Genomic DNA, 18,737 nt, shown 5'->3' with positions numbered 1-18,737 from the left:
AGAATAATTTTCCGCGACTAGGGAGATTCGGAAAATGTAGATAGACGGCGCCACTTGTAGATTTGTGAAATTACTAAAATTACTGTTGCCGCTTCACGGGTTCGTTGTCGACGTAGATAAATGTCACTATAACGCGATTCACCATAAATATGTATCTGTGGTGGTAGAAATCATTAAACGAGTTTATCTCTGTATGAAAGCGCATTAATCCTCTCATCGGATTCGATTCTTGTTTTTTTTTGTCTCTTGTTACTTATTTATAATTATGAGTGCTGACATATCTGCCGATAAGTAGGTATGTTAAACAATCGAACGTAAAAATCAAACAAAGGATTTTTTAAAGTTTCATTTATTTAAAATAATAATAGTTACATTTTTTTATTATATTCTCGGACGTCAATATTTAGACCAGAGGTTTTTTTTTTAAATTAAATTAAATTATGATATTTTATCACAGAAGCCGCCTAACATGAACTACATTAAACAATAATTTGTATATTATGTATAATAACTATAATTGTTATTGACTTTACAGTGATGCTTTTATTAAACATTGGTTAACAAGGTTCTGTAGATACAATACATTCGTATTTTTTTAAATACAGGTAAGGCCTAGTTTCACCATACTCTGTTAGATCATTACATTATAACAAGAGAATAGTTGACTTTTGTCACATCTGTCAAGAATTCAATATGGATATTTTATTTTAGATTACACTTACAATGTAACTTAGGTGTTAATAATCTAACATCTAACTGACTATGGTGAAAGTAGGCCTAAATGTAATTAAGAAATCAATATAGGTATTTTTACATTTAGATGCTGAAACTAAGACATGGCTATAAAAACTAACATTACCTCTATGGATTTTGTCGTAATTTTAAAACCGTCTTATTATAGCGCTAATTATAAATTTGGTGCCACAGTGACACTGAATTGATAACTAGACTTTTTTCTTTAATTTATTGATTAAGATTTGATACAATCGTTAAGTTGGTAATAAAATCATAACAATAAACATGCATGAGTTTTTATGTTATTATAAAAGAAAAATATAGTCACTACCAACGCAACGAAAAATTGAATGCCACAATCTAACTTTGAATGTACAGTCAGCTGCATAAGCAGCTGTACACTTTTTACCTTGTCAAACTCACTAACTGCCTATTAAAACACTGTCAGTTTGTTATACGTAGCTACTTTGACAAGGAACAAAAGTGTATAGCTACTTATGCAGCTGACCGTACCTATATGTACAGGTGGACTGCAGAAAAACCTGCCCCCCTTTGAGTGACAATGCTACTGAGCGGGGGTCAGGTTTCTTCGCTGTAAACTGTACATCAAAGTTTCAATAAAATTCTAAAAACTACCTACACGTAGGTGCTAATTAATTCCTACTTCTTCTTCAATATTTCTTTTAATGCGAGTATACTGTCATTATCATCAGGCAACAAACATACTTACAAACTACATAACAATTATCTATTTACACAACTAATTAAAAAAATACACATTAATGTATCATAATTCATATCACATCATTCATTCAATATACCTAACACAAGATTTTGTTAATCTACTAATAAGTATAATTAATTTTTAAGGGTCGGTATAGGTATAATTCATCTGTTTATTCAATAAATGTAACCCTTGTCTAAGGTGGAATTATACTAAACGCTAAACGTATTTAGTAGCCTGTCAAACGTCTGTCAGTTAGTACAAAATGCATTTAAAAATTTGATTTAAATACAATTTTAAGTACGTTTAGCGTTTGGTAAAAGTGACCCCAAGTATAATTAATTTTTAAGGGTCGGTATAGGTATAGTTAGTCGGTTTATTCAATAAATGTTACCCTTGTCTAAAAGCCCTTACTACTTTGTAAAATATAATGAGCCCTATGACCGCTGCTGTCAAATAGATACATTATATTTGTCATTTGTATGTTTTCAAGGGAAAATCAAAAGTTGATTCACCAGGCATAAGGATCTGTCTATCAAATAGGGCTAATGCTGTATTTTACAAAGAATTAGTTTTTTTAAATTTATATTTCACTTTTTCACGCTGGATATAAAAACCTTAAAGACGAGTCTCATATTTATCAAATAATTACAGTAATTTTAACTGATCTTCTAAACACATTGCCTCCCGATATGGACAAGAATCGTGTAATCGTAAATAATTAAATCTGCTAATTTAACTACAGGAATGCGCCTGAACTTTTGTGACTGTTTAAATATTAAATCATTAACTTCGTACCATTTTATATACAAGACTTGTATAAGATGATTTCTGACTGAATTCTTTGTATCATTTCACTTCGTTTACAGGGTGAAATTAAATCAGTGAACGACTTCAAAGATGATCAATGTGTCCGTTTTGTTGTTCAACGTCTGTGCAACCGAAATTCTATCACATTGTGTAAAAATACGCGATCACTAATAATAAACATTTATCAATTTATTTACATAAGTATTTCCCATTTTCTATATGGTATAACTTTTTCCTTTAATCATAAATGCAAAGCGTTATGTGGTTTATAGTTACAAAAAATATGGATTTTGTATTAAGTATAAACATTTGATTCATAATTCATAACATTTAGGAACTCTATCATCATAACCGTTACAGAAAGGCATCAAGTACAAATTATGAAGTTCGTTGTTTTAAGAAGTACAGTATAAGGCAGAGAAATCTGACCCCACTTAGAAACATTGTTACTATGAGAGGGGGGTCAGGTTTCTCTGCACATGACCGTACTTATAACGGTCGCAGATGAAAAATCAAAATGAAAAGTTAGCTGTTACAGTTTAGTTCGTGCTTCTGTTCTTTAATTTTCATACTGATTCTGTATCTGCGTTGGTTATATCTGATACAACAAAATAAGAGCCGGTTTCAAAATCTCTTTAAAAGTAAGATAACCTTTATGCAGACTATTCCACAAATAGTGAAACACAGTCATTATGGTTTTGCAAATTTGCAAAAGAAAAAAATTACTATTTAGTGTTTGTGGTTGTGGTAAAAATTTAAGTAATATTTTAGAAATTTTTGTAAAAAAAATGTGAATCGGAAATTATTCTAAAGACAGACCAAATAACATTTTTTTAAAGTATGAATTAATAAACAAGTAAGAAATTGACAGTCGTGATAATTTTAACAATAGAATTCTTTAAAGGCCTAAATCAAATGATTGAAAAAATATTGATGGTTTTAAAAATATTTCTTAACTTATAAAATTACTAGCAGTTAATATAATTACAATTTAAGTTAGGTATCTTACTTAGCTAATAATAATAATTGCATTATTGTACTCTCGGTCTACCTATACACTAGAATTAGCTACTTCTAAATACATATACACAACTACCTATAATATTTTAAATTTCATGATTGATATATTGATGATAAAATGAAATTAAACCTTATTGGATTGGATAATTAATATTTCACACCTGAAAATATAATAAAATGTCAATATTTGTTGTAAAAATGACATGGAATCTCATAAAAAATACTCTTAACTACACCATCATCACTGATATCTGAAACGTTAGGTATTATTGTCTACTTCAAGATTTCTTAATCTTGTCAAGTCTCTTTCTACTTTAAAATAATTGCATTTACATCACAATACTTTCATAAGAAGCCAATCGTTAAAATAAAAATGTTTCATGTTAAATAAAGTAAAAATGGAATGCGTCTATACGCCATCAACAATAATATCGTCTATAAAAATACTGTTCTTGTGAGGAACTTTTCAAGGTTCTTGGCACTTGATGAAATACTATACTGCACAGAAATCTGTACCAAAACACGGTACCATCTGGATTTCTTAGTCTTAACGAAGACCTTTCAATTAATCTTCCCTTAATCATTGTCTACTGGGATCTGGTAATACCCTGAAGTCAGGTCGAGTGTACTAGTTTATCCTAATATACATAAAAAGGATTCACTGGGCATTATTACCGTATTCTAAGCCGAATAGTGATAGTATGACGAATGCCAGGCCCAGGAAGACTGATCCTAGTAAGTCACCGAGTGCCGTCAAGTAAGGGATGGCTGCGTTGTCTGGGTCCTTCTTCAGCTTCCACATGTAATGCACCAGAATGTATGCCAAGTATAACAATACCATTACCTGGAAATTCAAACAAATTTTATTAGTTCCGTATGAATTAATTGACTAATAATTACTTTGCATAATATCTGTTGGATAGTGGGATCTGATTCAAAATTTCAGTCACAATTTGAAAGTCTATTTAGGTACCTTGTGTGTTGTGTATAATTAAACCAAGTACCAATTATTCTATGATTCACACAATACTGTACCTAACATATACTGCTTCAGATATTGAACTCTAGTTCTAATCAATATTCAGTTTAGTGACTTTGACATTGTTATTGTTCAAACATGGAAATTAATACGATTCAACATAGGTATAATTTATTTCTTTAGTTAAACACAATAGTACATATCTGCGCATGACTCTTACAGCACCTGTTTAAACAAATGTCGATTTCTGCAAATTAAGTTATTTTCCTGTTTTTGTAATATATATCAAGTAACAAGAATTTGTAACAACATTCCACTGAATTGAATAACTTTTCAATGACATATCAGTATCAGTTAATGCAATAAGAGCAGCTACATACACAATCTTCTTACTGTGGAATTAAAACTTAATTTAATCCTTAATAACGGGCATGAATGTTACAATTTTTACATCGATTATTGACCTTAAATCAATGCATCGACTTCTTCGTCCGAAATCAAGATATCACGCCTGACTACAATACATTTTTAAGGTAATCAATTCAAATAAATGTGGAATTCATGTTCCCACAGGCTTGGTTTCAGCGGTAATAAAATAAATATCACCATAACATACCTGGAACACAGAACAGATGATGTAGGTGAGCCCGAAGGCGAGCTGGATGGTGACGAGGCCCTGGTACACGAAGTCAGCGACCACCATGAAGATGATCTGACCGACCACCGCCAGCACCAGCAACATGCGAGCCACTTTAGCTGCCGCAGCTGTAACATTCAAATTGAATGATTAAAAATAGTGTAAGTACAGACAAATTGAGAACCGCCTTCTCCAAAGTCGGTTAAAATGCGAAAGAGTGATTAAAAATGTAAGGTACAGGTTTATTTATGTGTTGCAATTTGTTTTACTGTACAATTGGTCTGAGTTTAGCTCTGATAAATTTCGTTTCTATATTATGTTAGGTTTTCACTTACGGGTTAAAAGCCTCCCCTTTTTTCTGACGCACTTCTCAGTCTCTCAATTACTTATCAAATCATCTAGCCATCGACATCTCTAAATCATGTTGTCAAAACAATCAGCTAGTCTATCAACAAAAAAGAAGAAGAATGCTTCACAAAACTCACTTCCGAACAACAGCGTCTTCCATGGCCACTCGATCAGCCTCGTCCCTTCAGGCAGCACTCCAGGGATGGCGGTCTGGTGCAGGTGAGTGGCCAGCCTCGAGGACTGCACGCAGACCAGGTTGCCTCCGATACCGTTCACGATCGGCTGGAAGACTTCGTAGCCTCGGTACCTGTCCACGGCCTGGTCGAGCACTATGCCGCCCACACTGGAATATAAGATGTTGGAAAACGGATTAGAAGCCACTTGATCTGGAATTTCGCTGAACAGCTACTAGTATCACCAAAGGGTCTAAAGATTTGAAATTTAGGGTCTCTCCAATCTCAAGAAGACTAAAATTATGACACAGGATCCGTATTGCTTAGTACTAGGCTACTCTCCATTAAACACTTAAGAGAAAGCAAGAGAGAGAGATAATCAACAATAAAATTGATATAGACTAGGTACATACCCGCTGATGAAAAGTGCAGAAATGACCGGCGTCCAACCAGTAGTGAGAACTTTCTTTGTGTATTTGTTTTTGTACACGATGTACACCCAGATGGGGAGGATGCTGTAGTAGACGCAGATGAGGACTATAGGCTGCCATAACGATATTTCTGTAAATAATACAAATATGTATTTAGGTATAACGTATTGAATCGTAGCGGAGATGAAACAGATCAGTTTTTTTAATCACGTAAATAAAGGGAAATGTCGCACGGAAATGGCATAAGCCATTAGTGGATGTATGTGCCCTAAGGATGACGATGATGATATGTTGTACATCAGGTTGTATTTTAACTGAAGCTCAAATTCACTCCAAGGATACAAGGACTTCAATGCAAAATTGGATGTCCTTGTCCGATAAAAGATTTTAAATAGAATTGAGATAGATATCAATCTAAAAATATAAGATTAAAGTAAGCATGCTATTTTACATATCAGAATAATGCAAGAAACACGTGAATAAGTGATAATGATAAAATCTAGCTTTAAAAACATTAGGCACTACCCAGGTACATAAAAAATGCAATATTATTTACTAATTGATTAGGTATTGAGATAAAACTTATGACGCAAATGTAGAGAAACCTTCCGATATAATATATCTGATTAATGCGAAGATACTGTCAATTGTTAAGGCTTATGATAGTTACAGCTGTAGCGAGATTTCTATCACTAATTACTTTCCAATGTTTATTATTTAATCTGGCACATGCTAGTTACGTAATCGGTGTTTATACATAAAAGGCACACCTCAAATTCCAAACCTTTGAAATAATCTATAAAGACAGAAATTGAGTAAGTTTGTATGTCTGTGTCTATTGTCAAACCATACTTATGAACAATGCGCTAGCTAAAATAGAGAAATCACTGGCTTCACCAAGTCTATTTATAATGCAGAAACTCGTGACTTTAATCTCATAAGTTGTCGTCACAGGATTCACACGAGCCACTTATATTAGAGGGTACACACGAGTCCGCGTTCTATGACTTGAGTACGACTTGCAAAAGTTTTCTTTAAAAGCCTGTATGTGTCCGAAGGCCACTGTAATTATACTGAACGCTTTTGAATTGCTAATGATCGTTAGTCACTGAAGAGAACTGCCGTGAACTTACTAATCTGCTCGTACATGTACTGCGCAGTCACGGCCAGGACAGTATTGCTGACGATGTCTCCGATGGACGCGGCGAGCGGCGTGGCCACGTTGTCGGGGTTCACCTTGAACCGGTGCGAGCCGTAGATCACCATCACCATCACGAAGTCTGCAATCAACGGCGTTGTGTTAAAAAGCGGCGGCTAAACTTTCGTAAAACGTGATTAAAAACTGAACACATTAAGAGTCAGAGTGAGTTTTTTGACCCGTAGGTAGTTAATTTAACCGTTGGTCAAAAATCACAATCATCAGTCAAAAACCAACAAAATTTATACAGCTGTCATGCTTGACACATGACTACTAGTTATAGTTAACTTCGGATCAAAAAAGTGGCTCTAAGTACACTTTATAAGGCGCTGATGGCAAAATATATCTTTTGCTCCTTTATTCTTTAGCTTCGGTATTTGGACTTTGTTATGACTTAAATTTGGTGCATTGAGTTTTTGGTCCGTTTTATTGTTATTGTTATTTAAGTACTTATATTTTTGGGCACGGCCGTAAGGCCGTAAGTAGGTTTCTATGACACAAGTGTTTCTATTAATATCATAGAAGTAAAATATACGCACGTCATTATGTTACAAATTCTGAATAACGTTTGTTGTTGACCTCGTAGAATACTTTTTCATGCAAAACTTCTCGGTCAATACATCATGAATTTTCAGACGTCATAAAAAACCAGTCAGTACGTAGTTCTAAACTACGAGCTGAGATACCCCCTTTCACCTTAAAAAACAACTTTGGCTACGGCTTAAAAAAAATGGGACCACAGCACATGCTGAGCTGGTGCCTTTTTGACGCTCTGGACAGGAACCTTTGTATGTTTTGTATGTAATGTTTCTTTCTTTCTTTAAGACAGTCCCTACTATATCCCCCAGTTGACAATGCCATTCTCCTGCAAGAAGGAAAGAGACAGCACGACATCTCTCAACTCACCCAGCACGAAGCAGGTGGTGATGGCGGTGAACACAGCCGAGGAGATGAGCAGCACAACTACGTCTCCCAGTAGGCAGAGACATCCTACAGGAAGGAAAGAGACCACACCACATTCCCCACCCTCCTACAGGAAGGAAAGAGACAGCACGACATCTCTCAACTCACCCAGCACGAAGCAGGTGGTGGTGGCTGTGAACACAGCCGAGGATATGAGCAGCAGCACGTTGTCTCCCAGTAGACTGTTCCCCCCGCCCGCAAGAAGAAAAGAGACAACAGGACATCCCTCCCGGTAGATAGAGCCCTCCTACAAGAGGGAAAGAGAGAACACCACCTCTCTCGACTCACCCAGCACGAAGCAGGTGGTGGTGGCGGTGAAGACAGCCGAGGAGATGAGCAGCAGCACGTTGTCTCCGTTCACGACGCCGTCGGTGACGGAGTTGGCCACGATCGCGAATATTGATACCACTGTTGCGGCGACGATGGCTTGCACCTGCGAATTTGGAGGGTTTTGTTATTAATTTAAGTCATTATTGCACGTTATATAAGATATAAATGTAGGTACAAAAGATGGGCTTAGTGCTGAGAGCATCTTCTACCGGCCAACCTACAGGAGATACAGGAAAACAAGTAAAAAGGAGTGCAAAAAAGTGTTGTTATTGGGGTTGAGAGGGGTTTTGTGTGGTCTGCGGGTAAAAATCGAAGGAGGTGACTCTAGTGGTCATTCTGAACAACTTTTGTTTTGATACCTTTGAAAATTCTCTGAAAACAAATTGGTTGAGCCATGTCTCTTACTTTGTTGTTCAAATATCACGTGACTGTTTACTAAGGGGATTAGTTTTTTTTTGTTATTTAGTGTGTCCCCCAGTACCTATTCTTTTCTATTCTATAGTAACCCTTAGTAATTCTTTGTACCTATTCTTTTCTATTCTATAGTAAGCCTTTGTACATAGGTACAAAGGCTTACTATAGAATAGAAAAGAATAGGTAAATCAGATAGGTTCATAAATATGTGTAGGTATAGACCTACACATATTTATGAACCTATCTGATTTTCAAATCTAAAATAGTAATCGATCTATGATGTCATACCACTTTGCACCGGTATGCGGTATCAGGTTGAAAAATCCCTAATGATGTGGGCAATTTTTGATGTGATAGGGAATCACTGTAATTATTACCTACTTACATGAAAGTGGTATTCAATAGTAGGTACATACATAATTAAAAATGACATCACTTGAAGAGCAAGAGCCCTTTTTCATCAACTATCCTTTGAAGGTACACACGGCAACGTTAAATGGTTGGCAGGGCACACTAACGCAGGTAGTATATGTGTGTGTCGGCTACGTCGACGTAATTATTTAGTTCTGGGCAACCCACACACGGATATTGTAAGCATGTAGTTGTGCCAGTGACAATGATTCTTTGTTTTTATGATATGAAGCAAAATTTTGCAAGGCATCGTAATTGATTGAATGGCTCAGTTGGTATGATACAAAACTTACATGAATCGGTATGGTGGTTCAAATCCCACTGAACTTACAATATTCCTTTTTTATTTTTTTTTAATAACTTTAGTTTATTTTTTGAGATGGTTAATAATAGTATTGTAGTATATATGAATAAAAGCAACACAGAAAGTAAATGAAACAAGTTATTAAGTGTTAAAATTACCAAATTTATTCTTGCCGTAACATAAACATTAAGGATGTTACGTTTTTGTTGTTTTTCGTTTTAAAACATAGTTGTAGTTTATATTAATAAGGGAAATTTTCAATTTGCAGTTTTAAATCATAATAAACATCAGACAAGGATAGACTGGATGTTTCACTAAAGTAAATAGGCAAGTCATTAGTTATATGAATCAACATGTTAATTAGCTAGAAATAAGATAACTTATTCTCACCTCAGTAACAATAACATCATTAACACATTGGCTTACCCATAATTGTAAATAATGATAAGTATTTAACAAAATAACTAAAATCTTATACAAATGGAAAAATAAAAATTACTGAGCTAACCCCAATAACTATAATTTTCACCACTTTTTCGCCATAATATCTTACGTCCATCCTTGTCTGACTTTTCATCACTAAATATCACAACATTGTTGCACCAATCAAAGTTTAAAATAGTCAGTCGCAAAACGCACTCTGTTTCGACGATGCTGATCGGTTAGAGCAATTTTCTTCGCCGGCTTCCGACACCGCAACCCAGCAGCACGCAAGTGAACCCGTACGGTTTGTAGGGATAGAGGATAGATTATGTGTTGTGATCAGCGCTATGTGCAGCTACGATTTCTCGATGGCGTGGTGATGCATCCGTATCATATGCACTGTCTACATGTCCCGAATCTGCGTATCGGTGAACCCATAAGTGATTAAGTGAACAGTTCTCCTCTGCAAACAAAAAAAAACAAATACTTAGCTCATACAAATACAAATATTCTAACAGTCAAATAAAATATTTGCAATTCTATGTTACTTACCGTTAAACGTCTTGCGATTTCACTAATTATAATATTTTGTTCATATAAATACAATTATCTCCGCCTTTTTGAACATGGTTTAGTTTAAGTTAAGACTTTCCATAGTGACTGCGAAGAGTAATTAATTAAATTGACAAATCACAAAGTGAATCACTATGCAGACGCAGAGGTGAATTGTCACTAAAACTAAAAACAAATTTCGTTTATTCATATTGTATGAGGGTAGAATGGTTTTAATTCTCAAATGAAGAACGAATCATATATTTTTGGCGAAGAGAAATAGTCGACAGCTATGCAGCTTGTAGTCTTTTCTCAGTTTCAAATAAATTGATTTTATACTCAACAGCGTTTAAATTAACGCAAAATTTGAATTAAGTAAAATAATAATAACCATCAGTGGACTCGAACTCACGACTTATGTTTCATAAGTCTAACATTCTACCAATGAGCTACGAAGTATATAGACACAAGCAGTGAAATTTTGCTTCACTTCAATTATATAACTATTTAACTAACACTACCGATTGATATGTTTATGTCACAGCTGGTATACGGGCGTTTGCCTACGCGCAAACTCGTTTGTGCTGTTGTGTGTGTGTGTGTGTGTGTGTGTGTGTGGTTTGTTACTGGTGTGTAAACCGATTTCTGCGTTTATGCACACAAAGACAACGTTAGTGTGCACACATACACTACGTTAGTGTGCCCTGCCAACCATTTGACGTGGCCGTGTGTACACGTTCGACGTACTAGGGACGACTATAATCTGACTTGCCAATTTTTTCACTCTCACTCACTGTGCAGTGCATGAAACTATTGTAAAGAATAGAGAAAATATATTTGCTAGCGTATTTCATCTGTTAAGTCGGTAGGCACATGGAACTTCATAGACACATACCAACAAACATCGCACTACGGTATCATTATTATTATTTTGAATGAAAAAAAACGTGACACCTATTTCTAATAACAATGATAGATAAATTGTCTATAACACTTGTTTTTGTGCACGAGCTAACACTAAATTTAGATTAAGTAGGTACCTACAGATTGTATCATCCGGTGACTTATCAACTGATGATTGTAATGTAGGTACCTAAATCTTAATGTACGATAAGATAGTATGTATCCAACTTTCAGATTGATATGCGATAAGGAATCGCGATCGAAACCAGTTTGTTTCAGAGATATGTAGGAACGTACCTTCTGGATATATCTCCACTAAGTGTACCTTTGATTGTGAATTATCCTACACGCTTCCAAATCAGTAATTAAGTGCCTACTAATCATTTTTGTTTTTCCAAGTTACCAACCTACATTGAAACTATAGTACATATTCACATATTTACTCAACATTGATCTCAAACAATGGTGACCAGGAAACTGAAAATTTAAACAAAACGTAACACTTTCGGTTTGCCGGCCATCTGTATCATTATTTAACTAACGTGTAGTGTAGTGAAGGTAGTGGTGATACGTTATTCGTGGAGGTTCCTTTCCACCACACTAAGCCCCATCTTCACCATACTCTGTTAGATCATACTCGTAACAACGGATTAGTGGTTGACACATCTGTCTAGTATTTAATATGGAGATGCCATTACAATGTAACAGGGGTGTTAATCATCTAAGATACTATGGTGAAACTTGGCATAAAGCTACCGTCGTAACCTGCTTTTTACAAATATCCAAGACGCACAACAAAAGTTCTACAACATGACGACCTGAACCAGCCCTTTTCAGCTTGAAAACATCTGACAGTCGGGATGCCCACTTACCCTACAACTCTTTCAGCACAAGCTTGCTTGTGTTGGGATCCACCAATCCGCCCTGGGCCCGCGTAGTGGACTGGGTCTAAAACCCTTCCTTCATTCTATTGGCAGGAGAACCGGGCCCCAGCAGGGGGGAAGTGATGGGTAGTGATGATACCACTTTAGCCACAGTATATGTGTACTGACCTGCACCAGCGAGATGTTGCCGACGACCATGGACACCACCTCCTTGGCGGACGCCATGTTGCCGAGGTTGGCCTGCGTGGACAGCCGCGACGCCAGGCACATGTCCAGGTTGCCTGCAGGGAGGTAGGTAGTGTGAATGTGCATGCTTTTGTTTAGGGTAAAACCCAAGGCCAACTAGCGCTGCGTATTGAAAAAAAAATGTTCGCTTTTGGCTGAAATGACCTTAGCTTCGACATTTTAGGCACTGGGTATTGGGAGATAGGTTCTAAAAATTTGAATTATCATGAAAATGTCGTGAATCGAGGTAGTTTAGGGGAAAACGCTCACAGTTGGCGGCACTAGTGGGCTTCTGGTTTAACGTTCAGATGGGACATACATACGTACGGTCACGACTGTCATCCCCGAAAGGGTAGTCAGGAGTGAATCGCAAGCTAGTCACCCTATTTCGCAGTGATAGGTTGCGAACCGTATAAATTTTATTTTAATGAAATACCGCTGAAAAAATAATGAAACTGATAGCAATATAATCTGTATTACTACCAGTTTTATAATTTCATAGCCACTTGTGATCGTCTAGATAGTTTCATAACATTATTATTTTTGACAAACGACACTGCCTCACGCAATCCAAGAATTTTCCTAAGAAAAATATACAGTGTCTTTCAGTCTCCATTCAGTCTGTAAGATTCAATGTAACACAATACAATAAAAGAGATTATCACAACAAGGCTCTGTGATTGTTTATTATTTCTTAATCACAGCTATCCCCATTATCTCAGTTTGTCTAGACGACTTTGTCTTGCAATAAAAATGAGTGTTTTTTGTGTGGCAATTCACTGGTAAATTAATGAGTAAACATTAGTAACGTACCTACTATGTAGTAGTACTATTGATAGAGCTCATGAAATTATCATTATCACACACATAGCAGCTTGGGATTTCCTGATTTTCCTGAGACTAACATTATAAACACAATATTATGTATGTATGTATAACAAAGATAAATTTAAACTCACTTATTTACTTTAATCATCATCATTAATCAGGCAACAGGCGTCTAATATTGGACATTGCTTCGTACAATAAAACTCACTATGCCTTCATTATTCTCTCTCAGGTTTCACATATCTTTCCCAGTCTTATGAGTTGGAAGGGGAGAGAACCGTTCAAGTCTCCATAAACACATAAGGATACCATTATTATTTTGATCTACCTACCTATACATAAGAGGATAACGTACCAAAACGTAAAAATAGCGCTACATACCCAAGTACATAAGTATACTATTGCTAACGACCTCAGTACGAGTGCTGAGTAGGTACCTAAGTACCTAAGTAGGCAATGATTAAAATCTGTCATTTTCCGTCATTACGCGAGTAACTGGTGTTTACGAGCAATTTCCGACGTTTTCCGTACATTTCAGACGATTTACAATTTTTACATGCTTCCTGTAGTTTTTGTTGATTGGCAAAAAGGATAAATATAGCTTTATAAATGTGGTGTGTATAAAATACATTGGGCCATTCACACGGCCGGTAACTGTGGAACCGTAGAGAACAAGCCTACAAAGCTGGCATTTATGCGAAAAAAAAACACCACTTAAGTAATTTATAACACAGTGAAAAGGGGTAAATATAATAAGCTGAAGGCTCATTCATAGCTCTCAGCTTATCATTCTGGACAACTTAGGTACCTACTCTCGTGACCAACAATTTTTAAAAGGAGAAAGTTACCTATCCTTTTTAGTATCAACGAAATTACTCAATTACTTATATAGATTTCCGGCGGGATATCGTATCCTAAAGAGAGCCTAAGTAATTGCCGTATTACATTACTTAATAACTAAGTACTTAACTAGGAAATACCTACGATCTATTTAAAATGTACCTAAGGTCAACATTATTTAGATAAATATAGCTCGGACACTAACAATTACATAATGTACTTATATTTGTGACATGGCAATATTTATAATTTGCTTATGTGTGATTTTGTAATGTCTTGTTTACAGGCGACACTACTCGCTATCGAAAACATTGTTGAGGTATAAATGACATTGTACCTAGTACCTACCGATTAAGTATGAGATTAAAAAAACCCTCAGCAAGAAGGTACAAATGCGTGAAAAGTCGATTTCAGAAATAACTGTAGCACTCTTGTAACTTATCAAACTAACAAACCACCAATATTTTAATGAAGGAAGCGGTTTGTGAGTTTGCAATCTATAAAAGAGTATATAATCAGCTACTACTTGTAAAGTGCTGACTACCCTATAGAAGTTATTGAGATCGGAATGATTAATGATTATATAATCATTGTATGTTGAATTAACATTGGTGTTTTATTTACCTTTCAGTCCTGATAATGAAGGCACTAGCACGAATATAGCTGACACGTTGACGAAGACATCCCAATCCTGAAAAAAAATAAGATAATTATTGTAAATTAAATAACATGAACATCATCAATCGCCTGAAATCGACAATCAACACAGCACTCACAGCACACAGCACTCATCCACTTTCAGTTACAGTGAACGTATTTGGGGACGAATCAACTGAAATCAATGCTCCAAATTAAACAGTTGTGATCCAATCACCTACATATTTATTTATACAAATGCTCTGAGTGCAACCATGTTTTTGTCTGGCCTGCTTTTATGTCGCATGAAACGGTTCGAAGATATATATACTTACCCCCTTATTCATAGAAAAGTTACAATACGTTTTAACTAATAAACTGTTTTGTCCCTCTCTGTCAAAGAACAAATTGTTCTTTGTCGGAGAGGGACAAAACAGTTTATTAGTTAAAATGTTCTGTAACTTCTCTATGAATAAGGGGGTTAGTATTATTATATTTTAGTTTGGAGAGGGACATAGGCAACTATTTCAATTTCCCATTATAAACAATCCAACATAATCGTGAAAACATAAATACAAGCGGTGATTGGCAGGCCATTTTTGTCGTAGGTAGTTGTTGGATGTGGTTGGCTGAGATGATGATGATGATGACGACGTTCCTAGAGAGAGTGTGAGGGCCATAAACAGGCAACTGCAGCTTGGGAAGTCCAGCCCAGAACCGAGAAGAACTAAACAGAACTAGGAAATTAAGTTTATGGAGCTCCTCGTAAGAGTTACTAAGTGCGTTGAAGGTGATCAAAGAGGAATTGTCTTGCGGTAGACGGTCACCCTGTTGATGATGTTGAAGATGACTATGGTGTTTTTGATGATGATTATGATGATGATGATGATGATGATGATGATGATGATGATGATGATGATGATGATGATGATGATGATGATGATGTTGTTAAAGATGACAGTAGCCACTCACCCTGACAGTGCCCAGCACGAGCCCCGCGCCGATGGTGCCGCAGCCCGCTATGAAGAACGGCACCGCCACCTGCATCAGCGTCGTCCACCATTTCTCCTCTTTCCTCTGTAACAAAGCACAACTTCGTGAATATAGAGGGAGACAGCATTATAAAGGGGTGACTGTTTTGCAGTAGTGCAGAAATGCGGAAGGTCTCCACTAACGTCCGCCACTTCCGTCTATCTTTGGCTGTAATTTTGGCCACGCTCTAGCTTAGTACAGCGCCTCGCAGCTTGTTTTCGATGCTTCGGCACCATGTTTGGACAGGGCGTCCACGGGAGCGCTTGCCATTTGGTGGCCTCCAGTATAAAGGGGCCCTAATTTGGTAGAATGCGATTTATTACTTTAAAAACTGAGGGTCCTTAGTAAGTGCGGCGTATTCCATGATACAGGGTAACTCCTGGTTGGGTGTGGTGAAATTAACTAATTCATTCATATTCTAACTTGAATATCGGTAAGTTTAATGCCCCGAAATATAATTAGTGCCGCTAGTAACCTAACTACTCCCTGCCTAAGTGCGGATACTTTAAAGTTTCCTGGTAAACAAGGGATTAATGTTTTGTCAAGCCAGACGATCCAGGTCCACAAATCAAAGATTGTCGGTTTAGGTATAGGAACCTGCGCCTAAGTAATCTGTTACTTGAATAAGTTAGAACTTAATTGAACTCGTCTGATGTATGCTAAATGAAATATTACGGTCTTAATTGTACCTGATAGTTTGGTTTATCAGCAATTACGTATAGATTTCAGTGCCACCTAGCAAAATATCTACGTAATACAAAATAATAGTAGGGAATTGTTATGATAAGTATTATTTACTCAAATAATGCTCTGACGTTATGAAGGTGTGTTGATTGTAATAACGTATTGCGTATCGAATTTAGGCAAAATGTTGAATAAAATATGATTTAATGGATACAACTTCTTGTTAGATTTAATTCTTTGAACAAAGTGGACCTAATCGCATCGCACATAGCGAATTCTAATATTTTTTGATGATGATGTTGCACGATAAGTACATTCGAGTATGCATTCGAGTGATGTAATGAAATACATAACACTAGAATCGGTTTTAAAAATGGGCAGTCCTGCAGACCTGCTTCTGAACATTGTTTAGTTTATAAATGTGCTGGTAATTCGTTCCATTTGTCTATTAGAGTGATAGACCATGCGCTATCATTGTGTTAGTGTACGGTACATCAAACAATGGTACCTACCTAGTAACTAAACGAAACTATTGCCCTAGCTTGGTTTGCATGAGATCAACAACCTCTATGAGATCAACAACCATAGCTCATTTTATATAATTTTTGGTAATGTATGTGTTTAACGTATGCAAAACAGTGCTTTTGGTTTTCACCTATCTCTATCTATACTTACCTTAAAAGTACTCCCTATTTGTTCTTCTCAGTGTCTAAGATTGAAACTTGCTCGAAAGATCAATCTGTCTAGAAGAAAACACTACTATCCCTAGGCAATTATTATTGCTCGTGGCTGTCGCTCATCATAAAGACATATAGTATATCTACCAGTTCTGGATTCGTCAGCTTCACGAGCCACGGTCTCCAGCGGTACCCTCCGGGGTAGAACCTCAGCAGCACTGTGTCAGTGTGCATGAACAATGCCCTCCAGTAGGAGCCGGCCGTCTCTTCATGCTGCTCGTATAGATAGATCAATATCTCTTGCATTTGCTTCACCATGTCACTGCGATTGTGGTTGCAGGAAAAGTTCTCCGTCGCAATCGCTCTTGAGGCTGCGCGATGTGAGTGAGCGCGATGCAAAACTTTCGTCACGTCTTAAATGCGCCCTCTGCTAGCTCTTCTGGGCCTAGCCTCTCTAAGAAGAATTGTCATGCAATCGGCTCGCTTAATACAACGATAGTTGTGGTTAGCTCTGCGCTGCAGTTTTGCGTGGCTTGGCCCGGTTCCTTTACACGTCCGCCGCTTCCTGGGCAGTCATTGACTGACGCTCCTTTCACCAAGGTGACCTACCCTGGACTACAGGTCAAGTGTTTGTCGCCGATACCCTAGGTTGATGCGTTTATGTAGAATTTCGGATGTAATTCACATGCTAATGATGACTGGAATGGTTCCAGGATGGTCAAGATGCAGGGAGAAATACTGAGAGTGTAATAAAGTGCGTGCATGCGTTGCTGTACTAAGTTGTAATAGTTTTTGGATATTTCGTGTTCTTGTTTTCTTACTTCTTTCATAACATAACCTCTGATGTCTGACAAACTGGCATTGACTTTGCAATGTGACATAGACTAAAGAGTGGAGGGATGCTAGAGGAGATATTTCGACATTTCCGACTCCGTATTCTAGGAGGTCACTTGGTGCAGTTATTGTTCTGAGTGAACTACTGTCGACTCAATAACATTTTCTACACGTGGACATGAACAAACGAACTCATTAACGGACTCAATAAATGAAAATTGTGAACATACAAACATACTTATTATTATCAAAACTCACTGAAGCTCCCTTCCGATTTGCATGTAAAGAACAATCAGCAATCAGCCATAATAATAAAAACATAATACTTAATTTAATTTTAGTATCAACAGTCAACTCCATAAATAATGTCGGTAACTTATGTTCTTGTTTGTGTACAAATGAATAATATTCAATCTATTGCATATGTTAATAGAAACTATCCCTACTTAACTCGGGTTAGTTTGTGAAATCTTTCCTTAGATGATTATGTGCAATATTATTCTTAACAACTTGACATATTTATTGAGCACATAAAGTAAAGCACCTTGTGAAGGGAAGTAATAATAACCATGGCAATGTAAACATAGGAGCCCTATTCTTACATTCAACTGCGATTCCAAAGCGATAGTCAATTGAATATGCAAAGAATTTTTTAGTGAAGTTGATTCTAAAAGCATTTTGAGAGATTTTACTACTACTACTTACTTACTACACACACTAAGAAAACCAATTATCTTCATTC

At 36.5% G+C, this 18,737-nt stretch overlaps 1 protein-coding gene across 4 annotated transcripts in view; it reads right to left on the bottom strand.

Moving 5' to 3' along the window:
• Positions 1-428: 428 nt before the first annotated feature.
• Positions 429-18,737, bottom strand: part of LOC105382906 (solute carrier family 41 member 1) — a 52,429-nt gene continuing 34,120 nt past the window's right edge. For all 4 annotated transcript variants that reach the window (XM_048631079.1, XM_048631080.1, XM_048631081.1 and 1 more), the window contains 9 exons: positions 15,741-15,845; positions 14,757-14,823; positions 12,408-12,520; positions 8,307-8,451; positions 6,991-7,137; positions 5,840-5,987; positions 5,391-5,596; positions 4,885-5,033; positions 429-4,133 (listed from right to left, as the gene is read on the bottom strand). In XM_048631079.1, coding sequence (XP_048487036.1) covers positions 3,948-4,133; positions 4,885-5,033; positions 5,391-5,596; positions 5,840-5,987; positions 6,991-7,137; positions 8,307-8,451; positions 12,408-12,520; positions 14,757-14,823; positions 15,741-15,845 — 1,266 coding nt within the window. In that variant the 3' untranslated portion in view covers positions 429-3,947. The remainder of the gene's footprint in view (positions 4,134-4,884; positions 5,034-5,390; positions 5,597-5,839; positions 5,988-6,990; positions 7,138-8,306; positions 8,452-12,407; positions 12,521-14,756; positions 14,824-15,740; positions 15,846-18,737) is intronic.

The sequence above is a fragment of the Plutella xylostella genome, chromosome 27 (assembly GCF_932276165.1).
Source record: "Plutella xylostella chromosome 27, ilPluXylo3.1, whole genome shotgun sequence".
Taxonomy (NCBI): Eukaryota; Metazoa; Arthropoda; class Insecta; order Lepidoptera; family Plutellidae; genus Plutella; species Plutella xylostella.
Note: the sequence above shows the minus strand (reverse complement) of the source record. Positions and strands in the feature narration are given on the sequence as shown.